General features: G+C 39.1%; 1 protein-coding gene across 5 annotated transcripts in view; it reads right to left on the bottom strand.

Annotated features, from left to right (window-relative positions):
- ELMO2 (engulfment and cell motility 2) overlaps positions 1-25,330 on the bottom strand; it is a 1,277,433-nt gene that overhangs the window by 345,907 nt on the left and 906,196 nt on the right. For all 5 annotated transcript variants that reach the window (XM_044090132.1, XM_044090131.1, XM_044090133.1 and 2 more), the window contains one exon: positions 16,275-16,353. In XM_044090132.1, coding sequence (XP_043946067.1) covers positions 16,275-16,353 — 79 coding nt within the window. The remainder of the gene's footprint in view (positions 1-16,274; positions 16,354-25,330) is intronic.

The following is a 25,330-nucleotide window of genomic DNA, read 5'->3' as shown; positions in this document are numbered from 1 at the left end:
ACAGCAAGGCCTTACCATGTCTAGGTTATTCCGATTCTGTTTCATAGCTCAGAAAAATCATCTCCCCATCACATCAATCTGCTCACCTAGCATCTCCAACAGTGCATCCCGCAGGGAATCCTTAAAGTCCACCAACTCACCACACTCCCAGAAAATATGTTCCCAATTATCTCTTTCTTCCCCATCACATCTCCAACATTTGCTGTATACCTGAGGAAAAATTCCCTGCAGTCTACTTGGTGTATAAAAATATCTATGTAAACATTATTTTTCACTTACTTGCTCTCTCTTAAAACTTGTTACTAAATCAGTCTAAGGTCCTTAATCTAGTAATTCCCCCATGCAAGAATGAGAAAAGGCACATTGATTTTTCTTTTCTCGTGCTCTTTTAACCAGGCTTTTTTTACATTGCAGTGCATACATTTCTTAAAACTGAACAAGATGAAATAGAGAAGGCAGAAAGAAAGGGGGGGGGGAAGAATAGCAGCATCTATTAATACTCCCTATTACACTTAAAAATAACTAAGAAAACTTTACTTTATAGCATGCAAAGAAAACCATATACCACAAAAATAGTATAAAAATGTTTTTTTTTTGCTTACAGTTAACTTTCTCCTCTCTCTTCTCATCTCCAAAGTATTTTCTTGAACATTAATGACAAGAAATAGGGCATATACTTTAGAGTGCTCCACAAATCCAGCAAATTCTGAAAAAGTCCAACATTTCCAGATTTTCTCCTCTGTCATATTTCATAAATATAATTATTGCATTGTAATCCCACATTAAGTTACTGGTTTTATTGCTGTTCATTTCCATTTCCCAAATCCTGTCTCTGCTTCATTACCAACATACTCTTGATTCTTCTAGTCAACTCTCGTGCTCACTTCCTTCTCTCCAACATTTTCTGTTGAAACAGTGGAAAAGGTTTCACAGGTACAGTCTCTGTGGGCTTTACCACCAGAAGAACAAGAAGCAGAATATCCTTCTGTTTCACAGCTCATTTTTGTTAGACAAACTTTTGTATTTCCTCCTTAGCATGTACTTCATCAAAAAATGATTTTTTCCCTCCATGGAAGAATACCTTGAAGACAGTTGGGTACAGCAGTTTGAATCTCACACCTGTGTCTCGACATTCCCCGAATAGTGGAATGAATTAACTCCTACTCTGCCTGGTGTACAATGAGTAATCATTCTCCACAAACACACTGCTGTCTCCCACTTTTAGTATTTTGTCCTTCTGCCACAGTTTTGTCAAAATCAACTCCTTCTGCTGGTAGGATTGCATCTTTACTATTAAAGGCCTAGGTTTCTTTCTCATAGCTAGGTTTGGAGCATACAAACAATGTTCCCTTTCAGCTAACAGCTCCTGCTGTGGAATACCAATCCAGTTGCTTATTTGTGCTTTCATAAAATTAATGCAGTCTGTTCCTTCTAACTTCTCTGGTATAGCTGAAAATCTCAGGTTTTCCCTACATGTTCTGTCCTTTAATTCTATTATTTTTTTAAACATCTCTTCCTGAGCAGTCTCATATTCAGCCAGCATCCTCTTCATTTCAACCTCTGATTTTTGCAGGTTTATCACTTCATCTGAATATCTGTTTAAAGCTCTTCCATTTTCTTCTAGCCTTTAGTTGTTTGTACTAATATACTCTATTAGTGTTTTGTTTATTTTAACCAGGCCTATGTGCAGTTGTCTTATACCTTCCTGTAAGTTACTGAAAGTCATGTCTGGAGGTTGCATTACTTTTTGGTGAACAGCTGCAGAGCTTCCCCTAGTGAGAGTTTCTTTGTCACTTTTTGTAGCTGACTTTTTCCAGGTGCTCTGTATTTCTTTTTTCCTGGCATCCAGACAATATACTTACTAGCCAGTTACTGAAATGTATCCATTAACACAAAATTCTACTGGCCTTCTCTGTTGAATTTCTGTTTTTACACTAGGAGAGCAAGAGTTACGCTGTTATTCAATATACAGCTATCTTGGAAGACTGCACATCAAGGATTTGGACCCAGTTTGACAAAAAATGTTGATATAAATAAGCCACTGCAAATGGGGAGTTATCTCTTACCTTTGAGATGCAACAGTCCTAGAGATGATTATAAGGCAGGGTAATGGGTGAAAGCTTTGCTCACATAAAAAACACAGATTTTTGACATCTAAGTGATTTGTATTGCAATAACTTGTTTTATAATAAAAAGAGGAGTCACATTTAGTTTTATTTAATGCTTCTTTATCATATAGTATTATATTTAATCAAAGATTAACATTATGCAGAAGTATAGCAAGGGGTGAAGAGGGTGGCTGCTCCAAGTACATCATGATGAGGAACGTGATCTCTAGTTGCAGATGGAGCACTACAGAAGCTCCAGCATTCATAGTCGGTACTGTATTTGCACTCAGGGCTGAAGCATGAAAACGTTCCTTGTGTAGTACCCTAACTGTGGCAAGATGTCTGTTACATTTTTAGTAAAAGATTTGTTTTGTTTTTGTTTGCTTTTTGTTTAAAGTCTTTTTTCTTCTTTACTCCTTTAAAGAGGACCTTTTACTGAGTCCTCAATTTGTAGAGATCACTGTTGCAGAATGCATTTCAAACAAACAAAAAAAAAAGAAAAGAAAAAGAAATTTGACTAAAGGCCAAATTATTTTATTGCAGGACACCCCAAAAAACTGTGGAATAATTCTGGAGCAGCCTTGGCTCTTCTTCATAGCAGCATGACACCTAGGAACATGAAAGATCATAAAATTGACCTAAAATAGTGTAAACAGCATTGAGAACATATGAGAAAGTAGATCAAAATCACAGCATACACTACCAGTGCAAACAATAATTTCTCTATGACATAAATTACTGTTTATGTCATACTACAACTATAACTAACATGGCCAGGGTGCAAGCAGTACATTTCATATGAATCTGTTTTGCAGATGCCGTTCAACATCCACTACTATAAGCTGCTAATGACACTGTGCTGGCTGGCTCCAAGAAGCAGGGCAGGTGAACCAAAAGTTATGCCTACTGATAACATATCACTACATGAAAAAACCTCTTACAGTGATACTAAGGTGAGCCAACAGGAACCAGAAAAGAAAAACAGGGTTGGGACAGGCACCATCAAGACAGAGGTAAAATATTTACAACAGGAATAGAATGTAAGGATTTCTGTGCCCTTATTATCCCCAAAGAACAATTCTCAGAATATACAGACCAATGGGATGAGGTGTGTAATTTTCTTGCTAAAGATATGGTTACATGATGTATGAACAATCAAGTCAAATGCAGCAATAATGTAGAATCAGACAAGTGTGGCACATACTGTGATTGTGCAATGCTGCATTTTTACTCCATAACAGTAATAGACATCTATTAATAATACTTAAGATGTTTATCATAAATGTACATAATGTGCACTGCATGTACACAAACATGTAAACACATGAAGTTATTGGGAAGAACACAATTCCGTGTCTATTACATCTGTAAGAAGCTACATCTAACCTTTGCAAAACAATTAATTTCTCTCCATTTTCCATGTATTTTAGTCACCCTTAAATGTTTTTTGTTCACCTATACCTTACAATTCCCTCTGCCAAAAATATTACCATGGCTCAGCCACGATCTCCACAAGCAGTATTTTCATAATTCACCCGTCAGTTGCTTTCTTAACAGCTGCTACCTGTCATCCCTTCTTCAACCAGGCCCTCTGTCTTGAACTCCATGGCACCCACTTATCCCCGAGAGTTATGTATGTTCATAATATATTTCCATTTGTTTGCATCATCGGGTGCATCTTCTCAGTATATCTTTTCTTAGTCATCATCATCTTCAACCCCTTTTTTCCATTTTTCTACATGGGGTCATGGTGTCACGTCAACTGTTGCCATCTGTCTCTTTACTGAGTGCCCTCATTTCCTCTTGCCTTTTCCTGTCTGTTCCAAAGCTTTTTTATCAAATTGTTTTTTGATTTCCTACACATGTGCCTGAACCACCATAATCTGTTCTCTTTGACTTTCTCTACAATTAGAGCTACTGGGGTGTCTACTCTGATGTCATCATTTCTTTATTTTTTCCACAGTGTAAATCCTACTGCCCATCTCAGGCATTTCATCACCTCTAGCTTCTTCATCTGCTCTGCCTTTACTGCCTAGGTTTCTGTACCAGACAGTAGTGCTAGTCACACCCTACATGCTAGTCACACCACTGTCTTGTACACCTTACTTAGTACTAGTCACACCACTGTTTTGTACACCTTACTTAATACTAGTCACACCACTGTTTTGTACACCTTACTTAGTACTAGTCACACCACTGTTTTGTACACCTTACTTTTCAGCTTCTTTGGCAGTCTTCTTTCAAACACACTACCCCTGACACTCCAAGCCAGTTTATTGCAGTCCCTCTGATTCTAGCTTTGACCTCCAAATTCAGACTTCCTTTCTCCTCAACCACCTCTGCAAAATACTTGAAGCTGTTAACCTGTTCCACTATCTTCCCTTCTATCTCAATTTTCAGCTTCTTCTGATTTCCACAGTTTGCTGCCATTACAACTGTCTTATCTGTACTCCGTTTCATCCCATGTGCCTTAATAGGATCATAAGAAGTTACTAAGCTATTGCCCCTGACACCCTTACAAGCCTAGGTAAGAATTTAGCCTATGTTCCAACAATTCAGCACCCAATGCCATTGTCCAGCAGGGATACAGGTGGAATCCCAGGGGTGTATTTTCTGTTCCCCATCCAGTTATCCAGGCTGCGCTTAAAAAGGTTTAATGAGGTACTCTGCTTTATGTGGAGAGGGAGTCTATTCCACAAAAGGGGGTGTCTCTGGGATACAAATCTGTCCTGCCAACAAGTCCTATTGACGTCACAGACCAGGCTGAGGTTGCGCATGCTGGTTACTCGAGTGGCGCTTGACTTGTGGATATGCAGCACTCCCATCAGGGCGGGGTCTGAGATTGCTTTGCATGCCAGACAGAGGTCACCTCTAAGGAGTCTGTAGAAGACTGAGTACAGGGACAGAGCTTTTAGCTTATCTGTGTAGGGCAGGTGTTTGAGGCCCTGGATTCTCTAGGTGAGGAACCTCTGTGGTCTCTCCAGCTGCTGCATGTGCTTTGTGAGGTACATGATGAAAGGGGCATTGTAATCAATAATTGATCTTATACGGGAAGAATACAGGGATGTTATGACCACCTTACCCTGAATGAGATACCCTTACTAATGAGATGGGCCATGTAGAAAGCTTTCCATACAACGGAGGCAATTTGGTGGTCAAAAGTCAGTTTGCTAGCATCCTGGGTGCCCAAGTTCCTCACGACTGATTGTGTGCTTAGTGCCTTATTATCAATGTGATAATTTGTGGGGACGTCATTCTCCCCAAAAGGGATGAAGATGCATTTTTTGGCATTCAGTCTGAGGCCATGTTTCTGGCACCAATCATTTGTTTGGATGAGACCCTCTTGGAGGATGTCCACATCACTAGGGGAATTGATGACAGCACCCAGCTTGCAGTCATCTGTAAACTTGGTCAGCCATAACCCACTAGATTTGGCCTGCACCTCTGAGAAGTATATCTCAAACAGCAGAGGTCCCAAGACCGATCCCTGGGGTACACCGCTTGTTATGGGTCTACTTCTTGAGGTGGCTTCCCCTATTTTGACTAGGTGGGTTCTATCAGTGAGCCAGTTTGCTACCCATCTGGTAGCGTATGGATTGATGACTAGTTGAGAGAGTTTATCTATTATACCTGAGTGGGGAATAGTATCGAAGGCTTTGGCCAGGTCAAGACAGATGGTGTGCACTGTCTTCCCCTTGTCTATGGCCTTGGTGACTGTCTCAAGGAAGTCAACCAAATTTAACAGGCATGGCCTCCCTTTGACAAAACCAAACTGTGCGGGATCAAGTGTCTGGAGGTTGCCAATGTCCTTGTTATTGAGATCCATGATAATCCGCTCCATGGCCTTGTAGATCAGGCTAGTTAGGCTGATGGGTCGATAATTTCTTGGATCAGTGGACGCTCCACCTGTGTGCAAAGGGATGACAGTAGCTCACCTCTACTTGGCTGGGCCAAAGCCGGTACTCAGGCTTTGGTTGAATAGGGTGCCTAATGGTGCTGCAAGTTCCTGCCTGAGTTCATGTAGCATGCAGCCTGGGATGTTATAAGGTCCCATGGAGGCTGTATTTTTGCCTTTGAGAGGGCAGTGATGACTTGCTCCCTAGAGATAAGGGGAGGGGTAGGTACTGGGGATGTCCTGTTTTACTGATGCGGGGGGGGGGGGCAGAGGAGTGAAGTTTTCACTGAACCTGTCTGCCTGCAGGTTGGCTATATCTACAGGCTTTGTGTATGTGGTGTCCTTGACCACCAGTTCTGAGGAGAGCTTTGTATTCCATTCCCCTAACATTTCCTGAAGTTCTTCAGAGTCTGTCTATAAGTTAGGTTGATCTATCCACTCCCATCTCTTTGCTAATGTAGTCCATCACCAGTATGAACAACAGTGGGCTCAGATCTGAAGCCTGATGCATACTCCTCCCCAACTGAGAACCTCCCATGTGTCTGAACACTGTTTGTACTTGTGTCATCAATGGGTCATTGTACAGAGCCTGCCCTAATTCTACCAGTGTTTCTGGGACTCCAAACCATCACAGGACTGCTCAAATCAGCTTTTTTGGGGCCTTGTCATACACTTTCTCCATGTCTAGTAATGACCAGTTGGACCCTTTCCTCATCTCTAACTTCTTCCCAACTTTCTCTGTCACTAAAAACATCAGGTTGATTGTGTTGTATCCTGATCTGGGCATGATCTGCGCATCTTCTATCTTACTTTCCACTTCTCTATGTATTCATCTAAGAAAAAATGAAGGAAACAGAAGTGACCCAGAGTAAGCCACAAACTTTAATAAATCATTATGTGCTTTTGTCCAGGTATTGTGGACTGTATCAGAATACTGATACAATCCAAACAAATGCTTTTATACACATCACAAGCACATGTTTATCCAATCCTTCTATTAAAGTGCCAATACAATACAATACAATGCAATTAGACTTAAACACCTACCAAGGTAAAATTAAACCATTTGTCTTTCTTGTAAAAACTTCCTACCTATTATCAAAATCTTAATGTTTATTAAAAATTATCCAACATAAAAAGTAAAATAACTTGAATAAAAATACACATAAATACATCCTAACAAAGATTTTAAAAACATATATTTAACACCATGAGATCTAAATGAATTATTATTAATATAGTGTAATAAAAAATGAATAAACACACACTTATAAAATGAAGTTAGTCTTCAGTCTCAACAAACTACTCACAGAGACTTGTTCATTTAGCCCAGGGGGTTCAGTGGCATTAGTACAAATAATCCACTGTAATTCCATATATTCTAAAAAGTCATCAGCAGGTCCCCCCTGGGACCAAGGTTACAGTGGTCCATTGCACAAAACTTAAAAAAAAATTTCTTTTTTCTCCATTATGTGTCTGTAAAGGGCATTCATACTATCCTTATTCATAACTTCATATAAATGATGATATAGTCTGTCTTTGAATGCCCTGTTTTGTCCTTCCTATATAAAATCTATCACACAACTAGCACATAACAATATTAACTACTGCTTCAGAATAACAATAAAACTTGTATGGGATGTTGAATTTCATTTTCCCCTTATCCTAACAACATCCCCTACCAAAATATTCACACACTGAGTACAATATCCACATTTAGACATTTGACCCCTCCTATCAGCACCCCTTTTCTCCTAACATCTGTTTAAAACTGGTATCCTTCTTATAAATTATCATGGGCTTGTCTCCCACTATCTGAAGATAATCCAAGTGTGTTCTAAAAATATTTTAATTATTTCTAAGAATTCTGGAAATGGCATACAAATCTTGATTATACCACCCCCACCCTCCCACCCCCACAAAGGTAACCACCATGAAAAACTTCTCCAAGGTTGACTTTGGGCTCCAAAAACAGAGGTGGCTAACTTCACGGTACCCATGTAAATGGAAAATAGATGCATGACTGCCGAATCATACACCAATGCACTGTACAAACACGTACATAAATGCATGTAACTCGCCATACCCAATAGAACCAAGACGCTCTCCTCCAAAAAAAGCAAACTAATTTGGTGGTCCTCTGCCATTAACAAACTCTACAACAGAAGGAAGAAATTGTTGCAGAAAAAAGGTGAAGTCCCAAGACTGGAAAAACACCCTTATTAGCTTCAACAAAAAGCTGAGATCCCTCATCAAAACCTCTAAAACCAGCTATAAAGGCAGAATTAAGGTAGACACTAAAAACAAACACAAAGCCTTCTGCAGTTATATCAAGAATCTCCACGGCAATACCCAGGTCTGCTCTGAGTTACTGCACAATGGTACCTCCTATTCTGAGCCAACAGATATTGCAAACATACTGGCCGACAGATTCAGTGCCATCTTTACCCCTCTCCCCCCCTAAAGAACCAATCACAATACTGGAGGAATGCCAGGCACCCAGCATTACTGTAGCACAGGTTAAAGCTGCATTGTCCAAGGCCAAGAATACAGCTTCCATGGGACCTGACAATATCCCTGGATGTGTTCTACATGAACTACAAAGTGAACTGGTACCACATCTGTGTGCCCTGTTTAATCACAGCTTCACCTCAGGCTTTATCCCTACCAAATGGCGCACTGCTACAGTCATCCCTCGCCATAAAGGGGGAGTGACTATGGACCCCGGGAATTATCGCCCCATTAGCCTGACGAGTCTGATATGTAAGGCTATGGAGCGCATCATCATGGACCTAATTAACAAGGATATATGGAATCTCCAAACTCTGCATCCCACATAATTTGGTTTTGTGAAAGGTAGATCATGCCTGCTCAACCTGGTTGACATCTTTGAGTCCATTACCAGAGCTGTGGGTGAAAGCAGGGCAGTTCATACGTCTGCCTTGATCTGGTCAAGGCCTTTGATAACATTCCCCCTTGGGAATTATTGATAAACTCACCAAACTAGGCATCAACCCCTATATCACTAGGTGGGTTGCAAATTGGCTCACAGATAGAACTCACAGTGTGAAAGTAGCAGACTCCAAGTCAGACTGCCGACTAGTCATGAGTGGAGTCCCACAGGGATCGGTCCTAGGTCCTCTCCTGTTTTGCATCTACTTCTCAGAAGTCCAGGCCAACATGAGGGACTCTGGCTGACCAAGTTCGCAGACGACTGCAAGCTGGAAGCCATTATTAACTCCCCAAGTAATGTAGACATCCTACAGAAAGGCCTCACTGAGACCAGTGACTGGTGTTGAAACCATCACTTTAAGCTTAATGCCAAAAAATGCATTGTCATCCCCTTTGGGAAAAACTAATTTCCCACTAATTACTACATCGATGGGAGCCCACTGAACACTGAAGGTGTTATAAGAGATCTGGAGACACAGGTTGACAGCAACCTCTCCTTCGACCACCACATTACCACTGTGGTTAGAAAGTCTTCTATGCACATCTCATTACCAAGGGTTTTGCATCCAGGAAGAAAGAGGTCATCATCTCTCTCTACTCTTCCCTCATTAGGCCAATCATTGAGTATAATGCCCCATTTGGCATGTGCCTCACTAGACACATGCAACAGCTAGAAAGGCCACAAAAGTACCTCACATAGAGAATCCTAGGCCTTAAACACATGTCCTACATAGACAGACTCAAAAAACTCCAGCTATTCTCTGTCTCATATCGTCTACTAAGAGGCAATCTCTGCTTGACTTACAAAGCCATGCCTGACCCAGCTCTGTCAGAAATGCTACATCTAAAGAAATCCCAATCCCTCCGCACCACATGCTCCAGAGACATAAACCTCATTACCACAATCAGCAGAACATGCTGGAGGGACAGGTTCATAATCCAGAGACTGCCCATGCTCTGGAATAGACTTCCCATACATGTCAACGACAGCATCTCACTGGCCCTCTTCAAGAAGAATCTTGATGAGTGGATGGGAAATAGAAAGTTCATCTCAGGGATCACTCTAGTGGCTCTACTTGATAGAGGCACTAGGAACTAACTTTGGGTGGCATGATACCAGGGCACTTCTATGGGCTAGGCTTGAAAAGGCTCCAGGGTCATTAGCCTAGTACACACCTATGAACCTATGAACTTATGATACACGTTCTATTTCACATCTTCACCGCTTCCTTAGTGTTAATCAACCTAACATCACTAAGCCCATTTTTTATTCCTAAAAGAGGTTGATAAATCCCATTGTGTCTTCTCCTCTTAACCTGTTCTACAATATCATTCACAAAACCATTAGGGTAACCCCGCTTGCATAACATCTCATTCAAAATCAAACATTGCTCAATAAACATGTCATCATCAGAAACCATCCTAGCTAGTTGGACACATTGCCCCTTCACCAGGGCCTTCTTTTGTGATGCACCCCATCAAAAGAAGGCCCTGGTGAAGGGGCAATGTGTCCCTGCCCTTCATCTTGCATCTTGTCTCGTAGATACACAGGATGTCCAGCCTCCTCCTTAAAACATGTCATCTACTTCCAAGCTCCATCCTGTCAGTGAAGCTATACTGAGTGCAGCAATCCTTAATTCATGCTTGGCAGGGTGATGGGTTTTATGTCCAGCTTTTGCTCAATAGACCTAATCCAGAAAACCCAAGCTGGGCAACTGGACACCAGCCAGCCAGTACCTTATTGACCCAGGGGCATAAACTAGCCAGTAGGGCAAACACACATACTTACCAGGAAACAAATGAAGGCTCAAGGACACAAAGTCTCCAAAGCGAAAAAAAGTAAAAACAGGTTTATTACTTCGCAACTAAACAGTATGATACAAAAATAAATGTTTGAGCGCTTTTCATCTTAATTTAGAAGACTTCTTCAGACCTACAACAGTAGCACAAGTGCTCACTTTAATACAGACCACATGGTGTTTTTGTATTTGACTTGTTGCTGATGTCATGTGTCCAAGCTTAATTACTTAAGTACTTATGCAATACCATTGGTTAATGTTTTTTGAAACCACGATGTGGTCTGTATTAAAGTGAGCACTTGTGCTACTGTTGTAGGTCTGAAGAAGTCTTCTAAATTAAAACGAAAAGCACTTAACCATTTACTTTTGTATCATACTGTTTAGTTGCAAAGTAATAAACCTGTTTTTACTTTTTTTCGCTTTGGAGAATTTGTGTCCCTGAGCCTTCGTTTGTTTCCTGAGTTGCAGTTTGGATTTGTTTGTTTGGATTACACATACTTACCAATAGGGGCACAAAGACCCCTCCCACCATAAGCAAGGGTTCCTGGCATAGGTCAGAGTAGGTGAGATCATCAACCCACCTATCACTGGCAAAAAAACATTTTTGGTGACATCAGACATGACATCATCTGTAGCCAATTTTTACACAGCTGAATGACCCTGACACGGTGTGCAGTCTGTGTTCTCCTATCTAGAGGATACTGTGCACCACAGTTGATGCCCAAAGAGGTTGGTCTATATAACTCTTCCCCATCTAGGTATCAATTAGAGTTTGTGGTGCAGCCAACAACTCCATTCTTGGGTGATTTTGAGGTGTAAACACCTAGTGTGTGTTTTGGGAGGAACCCCAAAGAGACACAGGGAGAACATTCAAACTCTACACAGGCAATGGCCGGAGGTCAGGATCACATCTTGTATCTTGTGCATGCGAGACGACTTTAACCATTATGCCAATCGTGTCTTTCTAGCTTTTCCTAGTCATCTCTACACTTGGTGAATGTTCATATTTCTTTAGCTTATCACATACTGGAACTATTGTTCAGAAGAAGCCATGTGCATCTGGCACTGGACAGTGTGCTAAAAATTCCCACTAGATCATTCATTCATTCATTAATCAATCAAATAATCAGTTATCCAGTCAGTCACATGGAGTCACTGTTACTGTAGCACACATATTACTGGGTCCATGTTGCACAACTAAGAAAATGACTAATGCGTGTCTATGGCCACTTACTGCCTCATAATATCAGAAATGAACAACAACAAATGCAAGATGTTATCTGTACCATAATGGCAAAGTTCAATGCATAAAATAAACAATCAAGCAGAGAAGCAGCTTGTCAGCTAATTTCAGTGCAATACATTGTAAATAACAAGGAACAAATAAGTCATGGGCTTTCAGAAGCCATGTAGCTGAAACATTGGCATGTCCTTAAGGGGTCATGTACATATATCCCATGGGAGTCCACTACAGGAGTTTTAAGATATTATATAGTGAAGACTTAACTTTGCAGGGGCTTTCTTGCAGTTTTTACCTTGTGTGTGTGTGTGTGTGTGTGTGTGTGTGTGTATGTATGTATGTATGTATGTATGTATACATGTGTGTGTGTGTGTGTGTGTGTGTGTATACATATATATATATATATATATATATATATATATATATGTGTATGTATATATATATATATATATATATATATATATATATATATATATATTTATATACGTATCTGGGTCTACTTCTAAACAGCCCGGTTCTAAATCCTGAGACCAGAATCATGAAAGTTCAAAAACCCAAATGTCGATTTTTACCAGGGTAAGTAAATACATGGCAAACTGTAAATGAAACTCATGCTGAGCTAAGTAAATCCCACCTAGGTTGGGAGCTGCACACCCCCCCCCCCAACTAAATATACCAACTCCGGAATTGCACTACAGTGGAGAACAAAGCATGTTGGCCAAGTGTTTACTATAAAAGCAGACTCCAAGTTATTGTCATATGAAACAATGCCAGGTTCTCATTTGCTGACTTATAAAAGCAGAATCCAAGTTACTGTCATATAAAACATCAGGTTCCTCTTACAAACACACAAAATGCCAAACCTTCTATTAAAATGTATTTAGAATGCTACATTTTCTGTTACTAGCACAGAGATATGTAGAAGCCCATTTTTGACATGAATAATTATGAATTCCTGTTTCTGGAACATAAACAATGTTAGGTTATTTCTGCTAATATACTAACAAAGGAAAGATTGTGCTACTAACCTACAACACATACTGAGTACCTCTTACTGACAAGTAAAAAAACAATACTTTCCTCTCTGGTATAGAACACCTGTTAAAAAAAAAGAAAAACATTATGAAGGCTCTAGTAAATTTCCTTGAAAAACCCTTTAGCAGAATGTTTTAGTGAATAGAACTATAACATATTTGCCAAAGAAAGCACACCTCACAAGCTTAACTATTTCAAGTTTTGCTCCTACCACCTCTAATCAACTACTCTGAAGTAGCTGCATCTTAGAGAAAGGAACACTCCCATTGAACTCTAACACCCTTATTTCAATGACCCAAATGACCCACTATTAAAAGTACTTAGCCACAGCTACTGATGAACTGTTAATTTTTCTGACACCATAAAATAACACCACAACTAGGATATGTATGCCCAAATAGGATATTTGACTGCAGTTGGACATGTATAATCCTAGGCGGTACACTCGTACATGGTAACCAGGATTCAGTGTAAAGACCTGTGTAGTGCTGCAGTCTGTGATATAGAACCTGGGTAGGCTATAACCCAAGGGTGGAATGACAGCTGAAGTGAGACAGTAAAGGAACTTGAAGTTATTATAATCCCAGAGAAAAATCACACAGCACATTATGAGAATACAGTGACATGGTAAACAGGTGCATGATAGATATTCAGACTTAGAGATCCTGCTCCTCTGCTCATAATGGTGTGGCCTGATAAAGCGCCATAAGGGCATGAAAGCGCTTCCCAAATTAACATTGTAACTGTTTTTAGCTGTGCTCTTCAGTCCTTTTTTTTTGCTGTGTCTCATAACAGTACAATTTCAGCAAACTTGGGAATGCATACACAAACTCACAAGGTTCTCCAAACAATAATATAAATGTCTGACATTTATTGTGCCACATGCAGAAATGGTAGAGCATATAATGTTTAAATACGCACTTCATTTTCAATGTTCAATATATATACATAATATATATTTGTGACATTTATATTATTATTCCATCATTTTATTTTTAGCATATTTTGTCACAAAATGTTCATTTTAAGTTTTACTTTTTATTGTTTCATGATCGACTGGTTCTCAGACATTATAGTATTAAATTCTGTTAGAAGTTAACAGAAAGCAGAGTTGTTCATCATTATGTCATTATTATGTCGCAAACATTCCCTCCCCCTTACCTTTATTATATAATGACATAATGGTTAAATGCTTAAATGTGCATATTTGGACTTGTTATTCTTGTAGTTTATAATACTCATATTTGTTTAGTGATTTTATACTTGAAATGGGGATTTACTTTTGTGTATTTTTACCCATTGTACTCTTATTCATTTCATTTTAATGTTTTTACCTTATTCTTGTTCTTGCAAGTGAATTGTGTATATCACTGAATGGGTGTATAACTAGGAAGAGGATATGACAAATGCTTTGTGATCAGGAAATGAGGTCATTTGGATTGTAGCAGGGGAGGGGCACAATTTGAATTTGAAATTGCCTTTATAACACAGGCTGGTTTCTTGTGTAGAACCATTTGTCTGAAGAAGTCTTTGTATGGTGAAAGGACGAAAAGCAGTATTTTTGTACCGTGTTGCTTAATGTTTTAATAAACTTCTGGCCCTGTTTGGTCCAGTTTGGTTTTAGTTCTACCTTTTGTCCACTATTTATATTTGGATGCTTGAACGTGGCAATTGTTTGGATAACCTTTGAACAAGAAAGGACTTATTTATTCCAGAGCTGCATAGCGGGATTTACCATTCTTCACCAGTGTGTGTCAACTTACCAACACCATCCTGAATTGGAGAACTTTAACAGTACAATTTCACATAGAGCATTGTGTCCTGCTCTGGAACTTGCACTTAACAGGGTCTTTGAGCTACAAGGGATACCTTAAACCAGTAAGAGCTAAAGTGAGCTGGACTCCGAGACCACATTAACAACTCTGTAAAGCATCATTAGAAGAGAAGCATATGGGGATATGTGGAATATGTTCGTGTCTAATGGGGTTTTAGTAGAAGGTTGAGGCAATTGTGGTTATACTGAGCCGACAATGGGCAAAGAAACATGCCACCTGATGGAAGTGGCCTACATTTTTGTAGCCATGAAGAAATTTGACTTCACAATAAGAACGAAGGAGACTTTGAATGTTCCATCAAAGTGGGAAGTGCAGTGCATACCCAGGAAGAGGATAAAACAAGATAATACAGTAAGTGAAACAGAAAGGAGAGGAAAAGGGGCTGCAAAAACAACAGCAAAGGGGCTAGGTGTCATACACACAGGGGGAAACCATTGTCCAATGATCTCCTTCCACAGCCAATCAAATTATCTTTAACTTATTTTAATTAAAGTGGCCCTTTATTTTCCACCTTCTTTGTAGGTCAGATATCATCTGTTCCTCTGCCATCAACTCCTAAATGTATTAGATTCTAAAAGCATATTCAAAGTATAACTTTATACAAAACTTTGCATAAGCCCGAACATGGTAGAATGTTGACTGGCTCTGGATGAAAATTTGGACATTATTTTATATTACTTGTCTACGAACTCTTGAGTATTTTGCAAGCTAGTTCAACTGGTGTTTTCTCACTGCCATTATATCACAGCACTGAAGTAATGTGTGTGCTAAATGTGATATGTGACTACAGTCACCTTATTTAGATTCTAACTACCACTTTGGAGTGTCAGTTGCTCAAGTGCTTTCAGCTGTTGCATTTTATTTTGTCTGCTGCTGTTTAAAGCTAACTGTAACGGGTGGCAAAGGTTAGTTGCTTAGCATTTTTACTGCATGAAATCATGTTTTCAACATATTTACTTATTTCTTATCACTAAACCAGATATCACCAAACCAAAACTGAATAGTACGAAAATGTTACTAAAAAAGAGAAATGCATTTATTGTTAAAATTTAGCTTCCTTTTCATTGTTTATTTTTGTACATAGCATAATAACTATACACAAAACTGCCATGCATTCACTGTTACTTGCCTGCCTCACATTGTGAAAAGTCTGAACTTGCTGTCCTTCCAAAGACTCTGAAGATATTAACACTGTTCCAATTACGAATAAGAAAAAAAAACACTTTCTGATCAATTCTAAATGCAAGTACTATATTAAATAAGCAACTGGAGGGTGTTGAAATCATTACTAAACTGAAACCTTTCTGACTGTTTGCTGTAATCCATTAGGTTATATGCTACTATGAAGTGCCAGTTTCAGGGCAGCAAGTTACCAGCATGAAAGTGTTAAAATGTTAATGCCAGACTGACCTGTCTCTTCTCCTCAGGTGACTTCAGAAAGAGAGCATTGATCAAAGCAACTGCATATGTCTGGATCTCCTGGTTTGAGCTGTATGGAAAAACAGGAAAAATGAAATGAAAGTAACTGCTTGCAGACATTTACTGATAAAACATGACATGCAAAAGACCACTTTTATTTCAGCATTTGCAGATTTAAATAACAAAGTAATGCAGCACAAGGCTAAAATTGCTCAGTAAAATCAAAAATCTTGAGCTGTCTTTCCTCAGAAATCTGTTCTGAGGTCACATCTGTAATGTTATGAAAAAAATCAACAACAACTGATTCATAAAATATGGAATGGGTTAAAATCCAAAATGACAAAAATGTTAATGCTTCCAGCACTGTTTTGTGGTGGCTGCTGTTAATGCTCTGGCATGAAAATAAAACAAAAAAGTAATGAAAGGTGCATAAACTTTGTTAAACAAATTCTTTTTTTTATGTCAGAAAGGTGCTTAACAATGTGGCCTTCAAGATTTTCACATGGCAATTGTGATACTCCATGTGCACCATAACTGCCATAACTGCATTTCTCTATCCCCAGATAAAGAAAAGAAGGGTTAAAGCACAGGATGACAACCTCAGTGCTGATATGGAGGAGTTAAGTTTATGAATACTAGGATCCATAATGACTGACATTTTTGCCTTAATGGACTTATATCATTGCAGGTCAGAAATGGAGACTTGAATGAGCAGGATACAAAACTAAAAATATCCCATGAGCTATGAGTATTACATCATTCTGGGAAGCTCAATCTCCTTTCAGACAATGGAAGAAAGTATCAGATTAGGACATGGGGAGTCAGGAATGGTACCTGGGGTCAAGGAGAGGCACCAGTGGCAGCTGATAGTCTGAACTATGGAAGGTAAACAAATTAAATAAACACACACACACACACACACACACACACACACACAAAAACCCACACTGTAAGAAATTTGCAGATAACTGACATTACACTGCAGTATTTTGATGCCATCATCAGCGTGTCGTGGTTTATGGTACACAAAAATTATTTTCCCTGCCAGATTACAACTTCCCTCAGTATCTTGCTCTTCTATCATGTCACAGCAGCATTAGGAACATTTTTCTGATATATATTTCCATTTCTGCTACAGTTGACCATGTGCATGTCACAGCAACATCAGGAAAACTTCTTTGATATATTGTTCCTTTTCTGCTACGGCTGACCATGTGCATGTCACAGCACCATCAGGAACACTTCTTTGATATATTATTCCATTTCTGCTATGGCTGACCATGGGCATGTCACAGCACCATCAGGAACAATTCTTTGATATATTGTTCCATTTCTGCTACGGCTGACCATGTGCATGTCACAGCACCATCAGGAATATTTCTTTGATATATTGTTCTATTTCAGCTACGGCTGACCATGTGCATGTCACAGCACCATCAGAAACACTTCTTTGATATATTGTTCCATTTCTGCTATGGCTGACCATGTGCATGTCACAGCACCATCAGGAACACTTCTTTGAATTTATTGTTCCATTTCAGCTACGGCTGACCATGTGCATGTCACAACACCATTAGGAACACTTCTTTGATATATTGTTCCATTTCTGCTACGGCTGACCATGTGCATGTCACAGAACCATCAGGAACATTTCTTTGATATATTGTTTCATTTCTGCTATGGTTGACCATGTACATTTCACAGCACCATCAAGAACATTTCTTTGATATATTGTTTCATTTCTGTGACGGCTGACCATGTACATGTCACAGCACCATCAGGAACATTTCTTTAATATATTGTTTCATTTCTGCTACAGCTGACCGTGTGCATGTCACAGCATCATCAGGAACATTTCTTTGATATATTGTTTAATTTCTGCTACGGCTGACCATGTGAATGTCACAGCACCATCAGGAACATTTCTTTAATATATTGCTCTATTTCTGCTACGGCTGACCATGTGCATGTCCCAGCACCATCAGGAACATTTCTTTGATATATTGTTCCATTTCTGCTACGGCTGACCATGTCCATGTCACAGCACCATCAGGAACACTTCTTTGATATGTTGTTCCATTTCTGCTACGGCTGACCATGTGCATGTCACAGTACCATCAGGAACATTTTTTTGATATATTGTCCCATTTCTGCTACAGCTGAACATGTGCATGCCACAGCACCATCATGAGCATTTCTTTGATATATTGTTTCATTTCTGCTAGGGCTGACCATATACATGTCACAGCACCATCAGGAACATTTTTTTGATATATTGTTCCATTTCTGCTATGGTTGACCATGCGCATGTCACAGCACCATCAGGAACATTTCTTTGATATATTGTTTCATTTCTGCTACGGCTGACCATGTATTGTTCCATTTGTGCTATGGCTGATCACGTGCATGTCACAGCAGCATCAGGAACATTTCTTTGATATATTGTTTCATTTCTGCTACGGCTGACCATGTGCATGTCACAACACCATCAAGAACATTTCTTTGATCTATTGTTCCATTTCTGCTACGGCTGACCATGTGCATGTCACAGCACCATCAGGAACATTTCTTTGGTATATTGTTTAATTTCTGCTACAGCTGACCATGTGCATTTCACAGCACCATCAGGAACATTTCTTTGGTATATTGTTCCATTTCTGCTATGGCTGACCATGTGCATGTCATAGCACCACCAGGAACATTTCTTTGATATATTGTTTCATTTCTGCTATGGCTGACCATGTGCATGTCACAGCACAATCAGGAACATTTCCTTGATATATTGTTTCATTTCTGCTACAGCTGACCATGTGCATGTCACAGCACCATCAGAAACATTTCTTTGATATATTGTTCCATTTCTGCTACGGCTGACCACGTGCATGTCACAGCACCATCAGGAACACTTCTTTGATATATTGTTCCATTTCTGCTACTGCTGACCATGTGCATGTCACACACCATCAGGAACATTTCTTTGATATATTGTTTCTTTTTTTCTACGGTTGACCATGTGCATGTCACAGCACCATCAGAAACATTTCTTTGATATATTGTTCCATTTCTGCTACGGCTGACAATGTGCATGTCACAGCACCATCAGAAACATTTCTTTCATATATTGTTTCATTTCTGCTATGGCTGACCATGTGCATGTCACAGCACCATCAGGAACATTTCTTTGGTATATTGTTTAATTTCTGCTATGGCTGACCATGTGCATGTCACAGCACCATCAGGAACATTTCTTTGATATATTGTTCCATTTCTGCTACGGCTGACCAAGTGCATGTCACAGCACCATCAGGAACATTTCTTTGATATATTGTTTCATTTCTGCTATGGCTGACCATGTGCATGTCACAGCACCATCAGGAACATTTCTTTGATATATTGTTTCATTTCTGCTATGGCTGACCATGTGCATGTCACAGCACCATCAAGAACGCTTCTTTGATATATTGTTCCATTTCTGCTACGGCTGACCATGTGCATGTCACAGCACCATCAAGAACATCTCTTTGATCTATTGTTCCATTTCTGCTACGGCTGACCATGTGCATGTCACAGCACCATCAGGAACATTTCTTTGATATATTTTTCCATTTCTGCTACGGATGACCACGTGCATGTCACAGCACCATCAAGAAAATTTCTTTGATATATTGTTCCATTTCTGTTACAGCTGACCATGTGCATGTCACAGCACCATCAGGAACATTTCTTTGATATATTGTTTAATTTCTGCTATGGCTGACCATGTGCATGTCACAGCACCATCAGAAACACTTCTTTGATATATTGTTCCATTTTTGCTATGGCTGACCATGTGCCTGTCACAGCACCATCAGGAAAATTTTTTTGATATATTGTTCCATTTCTGCTACGGCTGACCATGTGCATTTCACAGCACCATCAGGAACATTTCTTTGATATATTGTTTCATTTCTGCTACGGCTGACCATGTGCATGTCACAGCACCATCAGGAACATTTCTTTGATATATTGTTTAATTTCTGCTATGGCTGACCACGTGCATGTCACAGCACCATCAGGAACATTTCCTTGATATATTGTTCCATTTCTGCTACGGCTGACCATGTGCATGTCACAGCACCATCAGGAACATTTCTTTGATATATTTTTCCATTTCTGCTATGGCTGACCATGTGCATGTCACAGCACCATCAGGAACATTTCTTTGATATATTTTTCCATTTCTCCTACAGCTAACTATGTAGAGATTTACTTAGCAGTGGGAATCCCAAACCAACTTATTCCTGAAACCACTTGAGCTACTATTGAGAATGTACCACTCTTAAGGGGTTATATGTCATACTTCCCAGGGAATATGTAGTCTCATTTTCCCCTTAGATAGCACCAGTATTTAACATAGCGTCTGCTGCATCCCTCATTACACTTACATATGATAATAGGCAAATGTGTTTTTGTGCCCCTTGTCCTCCAAAATGTGGGTTAGGTATTCAGAATCTCCCTTGGCCTTCACAAGACATATAGTATGTCTGTCAAACAGAATGGCAGCAGTTCCTTGGAAATTGACCCTCATCTTCCCACTTGAGGCAATTACAGTCATTGTACAAGTACAGTAATATAACAGTGGTTGCCAGACTCGCTTTAAAGAATGACAGCCTCTTGCACTTAAATTGCATCATTCTAATATGGTTTCTTAACCTGATAACAGAAGGGAAACAGGATATTGTGAGTCATTAGTTTGCATTGCGTAACCAAGTGAGCTTGTTCTTTACTTATACCATTACTGCAAACAAAGAAAGACAATCTGTGATATGTCTGAGTAAAATAAAAGTTTATTTTTACATCCTTAAAACTCCAGAAAGAGGAACAGTATCTAGACAAAGTTCTTTGGGAGTGGTGCAGCTTAATAACATTGTAGGACTTCATGGGTTCAGTACTGCCTCGAGGAAGATACATATGGCAAGGGAAAAGGAAGGCTACAACAGCTGGAAGGAGAAGGAAGCAGTTTGTGTACTTCTTCATATCTTGTTTTTTTTTTTTTTTTTTGAAAGTCATTGTAGGGAAATGAATGAGATTACATGCAATGAAGTGATACTACAAGTTCATTCTGAAGCCTGGTATGGCATTTTGTAATTCTACCTACTCTTGAGGGAGAAGCTGGAGCTAAAGAAAACTATATGATTTTAAGTTATGTTTCATTTGATTAACAAACATTAAAAGGAACATACAAGGTGATACTTTTGCAAATAAAAAGCATTTACTATAGTCTTCAGTGGAAAAGACTGACCATTAGGGTACAAGTGAAAAAAGTATGCACTAGGAAAGAACAAATGAATATGAGATTCTTGTTAAATTTCAAATAGATATAATTGAACTGAGACGTCAACAGTTCTGTAAAGAAAAATAATCAGCATTCATGCCATATCAGTCAGAGGGTCACCGCTCACTTCTGAGTACTGCAGTAGTTCATGGGAAGAGCTATCCCTCTGGATTGAAGGACCTTATATGAAGTGACTGCTGCATAACTATCAGGACAATGCAAACTGAAGTACAACTACTTTATGTTCTGAAGTAGTCATACTACATTCTAAGGAAGAACTGACCTTCACTGCATACCCATTCTTACCATTAATTGCTAATTTTACTGAAGGCTTACTCAATAAAACGTGTGAATATGCAGATATAAATTACAGGATTAGTTTCTAACTTTTTATTACAAGGTGTCTATGCTTTGGGATAATTCACTGAAACTGCATTCATCTACAGCCAAACTCATTATATTTATCACAAAACAAACAGAAAGTGTTTTTGCAGTGGGTTTAGTAGCCCCCCTTCAAAATCCATGTGAGGGAATTTATCCCACCTCTTTACTTAAAAACAGCATAACCAGGATACGTAATAACACTTGAGGAAACAAGTATCTTTCACTAAGTTTTCTGTTTCAGTGACTTGGACCATGATGAGGTAACTTGCTCCAACTTTCTAACTTTCTGTCTGGCAGGTTTCCTGTTGGTGTACCTGATACCTCATTTTATACATTTTCTAGTGTGATTTTGTTTTTGTTATTCTTATTTACACATCTCAAAACTATTCTCTAAGTGTTTATTAAAGGCATTTAATATCCTATTTGCCTGATTTGTTTGCTGGCGTATACATCTGATATAGTTTTATATAGTTCACAGAGCAATTTTGAGTTATGATTATTTACACAGCTACAAACTATAGGGTTGGCTTCTAATTGTTTACCAAAGCTTTTACAACATCCTGTTAAATTTACTTGCATTTGTTCACTGAGAAGGTCCAAAGACCACTTTTCAGTGCAGGCCCAGAGAGTAAAGATCCCAAAATAGATTTAGAAAGAGAAAAACTTAGAGATCATAGCAGACCCTTTGTGAGTACAAACAGTATCTGAACTATACTGATTACCGACTGAACATAGAATAAGTGTCTAGGTATGTGTGACAAGTAGCAGTTGTCAAAGAAGGAAAAGTAAAACAAAAAAAAATGGGGGTCGGGAAATGCAGTGAGGAGGGAAGCCGTTAAGGTAAGCCAATTGTAGAAGACTGGGAACAGGAGTACAAAAAGTGAAAGAGATGAAAAATTAAATGTTGACAGAGCTCCAAAATACAAAAATGTATAAAATATTTGGACGATTGAATGTAAAAAAAGGATGAGGCGGTTGAATTGTTAATCTACAAGATGAAGGTTACATAAAAGAAGAAGTTAAAGAGTCACATCAACGGTTACAAAAAAGCAAAATTCTCACTTACTGATGAGAGGAGAAACTCTGGCTTTGGAGGGGGACAAAAACAGCTGATTAAACAGTACAGGAAAAGCAGGTGCAAACTTTAGAGTTTAGAGACGAGTGTAGTTGGCATCTGGATCCAGAGTTTGGCCACATGGCATGAGTACAAGAGTTCACTGTGCGTTTAAGGCCTTGTCCTGGTAGGCAAGGTATTTGTCTTTAGAGAGGAGGTCTCTTGTGGGACAGTACCACTTCATCAATATGATTAGGGAAGGACATTTTGATGGTTGGTGTAAAATACAGGTGGCTGCCTTCGGCTTGTTTGTGTTTTTTGGCTTTTCCCGGTTAGGGGTCGCCACAGAAGAACTCCGGTCCGCTAATGATTGGCAGTAGATTTTTATGTGCCGAGTTGCCAGCCCTGATGCACAACCTTCAACGAAGGTACGCCCATTCACGCACGGTAGGACATACTAAACATAGCTTGGAAATACAACCCAGTTGTTTTTACATAAAGCAATGCAGTGGTGAGTTCTACTAGAGTTATTGCAGACAAATTTTTACTATTTTGTTATAGCACTTCTAGAATCTTTGTTGTTGAAGGTTAGTATAAACTGGGGCAGCACAGAGCAGACTTCGAAAGAGCTAAGCAATGGCTGCAGCTTCTAGACTGGTTCTAAGAGACATATTTTGATTCTGTATAATACAACTATTTTTTTAATAACACTGGATATATGGAGGTCAGGTTTTAATTTACTGTCCAGGGTAACTCCGAGTAGTTTGGCACATGGGATAATATCCATGATAATATTGCTGGAACAGCTGTAATGGGAATAGAGAAAACATATTAAAGTAAATATAAGTTCTGTTTTATATACTGTAATTCTGAGTGCTTAGAGACATATGTACTCTTAGCTGCAGCCTTGACATGAAATTCCTTTCCTGTTATTGTAACAGATAGCAAAGTAGCTGCCATATGTTTTCTATCTGTCTAATGGCAAATTATATAGCTGTGTTACTAAATTAAACTAAGGGAGTAGATACCTATGCGAAGTATAACAAAATGTTAGAGGGGCTTATGCCATGACTTATCCTAATGAAATGTTCTCAAGTGCAAAAGTTCATTGCAAAATGGTAAATAGAGTCCTATGATGTGAACTGGATGTATCTTTCCTCATTTAGTAACACAGCAATGATATGCTCATACACATTGTACTTTTTACATGAACAGCATGAGTTGTATCCTGCTTTGTTAAAATTTTATCACACCATGTGTACCTCTTGTTGAAACAAATGTCTTTTAAGGTATAAAAAGCTTGCTTTTGTTTTAATTCTTTGGCTCAAAAGAAGTAAGTGTTTTACCTTACACCTCAGGTTTATTTTGTATTTTGACTCAGAGAGTTGTTCTTATCTGGTTGTACAAATGCTTTAGCTAAATGGATATTAGAATGTAAGGTTTAAGGATTTTGTCACATCATGCAACAGAATAAGGAAAAAAATAATAAATATAAATCTGCACACAGTCGAGGTTTGAAATGTGCAGTTTTGTGTGTGTATTAAGGTATATGCATAGCAGGGTGGTTTGGGCTATAAGGCAAACAGGACTTTGCCTTACCTGTGTGTTTGTAAGAGTGATAGTGGGGAATAACAGGATGCATAAGATTCCTACCCCTCCTAGGGGTACTCCAGCATGCAAGTTGGAGGCATTCAGATAAGTGGTATAACTTTACAAAAAGAGACTCTGCTTTAAAATTCCCACAAACTGGGACTTTTGTTCACTCTTCAATATCAGTTATTGAAATAAAAAAAAAAATGGAACCAAAATAAAGACAGATCAGTGGGATACTTTTAATGACTGGTATAGTGAAGCAGTAGGTGGGTTGAAAGATACAAACCAGAAACTGCTGCAACAAGTAAAAGATCTGAACACTGTAGCAAGAAAATGAAATATGAGATCCTTTTACCTAGTAATATCTGGCCAGAAGGAGGACACATCTGAAGATATGATTGTCCAAGTTTGTCCCCTCTCCCCGCTTTCTTTGGAGATGGTATTCATCCAGAAGAAGTCCCAAGAAAGAGGTAATGGTAGGCAAATGCCACCATGAAGTCCACAGTAGAATGCTAGGGGACAGAGGCAGACTTGAACTACTGGTCCTCCTCCATCACCTTCCAATGAACCCTGTTTCAACTGTGGCAAGACTGGGCATTGAAGAGGAAATGCTTGCCCTTATAGCCAGAGGCAACAGGAGAACTGGAGCACCTGGCAACCATACTACAGTACTTCCCTCCCACTCACCAACACAGACTCAGA

The sequence above is a fragment of the Protopterus annectens genome, chromosome 12.part0 (assembly GCF_019279795.1).
Source record: "Protopterus annectens isolate FY-2018-M chromosome 12.part0, PAN1.0, whole genome shotgun sequence".
Classification (NCBI taxonomy): Eukaryota; Metazoa; Chordata; order Ceratodontiformes; family Protopteridae; genus Protopterus; species Protopterus annectens.
This window is presented reverse-complemented; position numbering and strand designations above follow the sequence as displayed.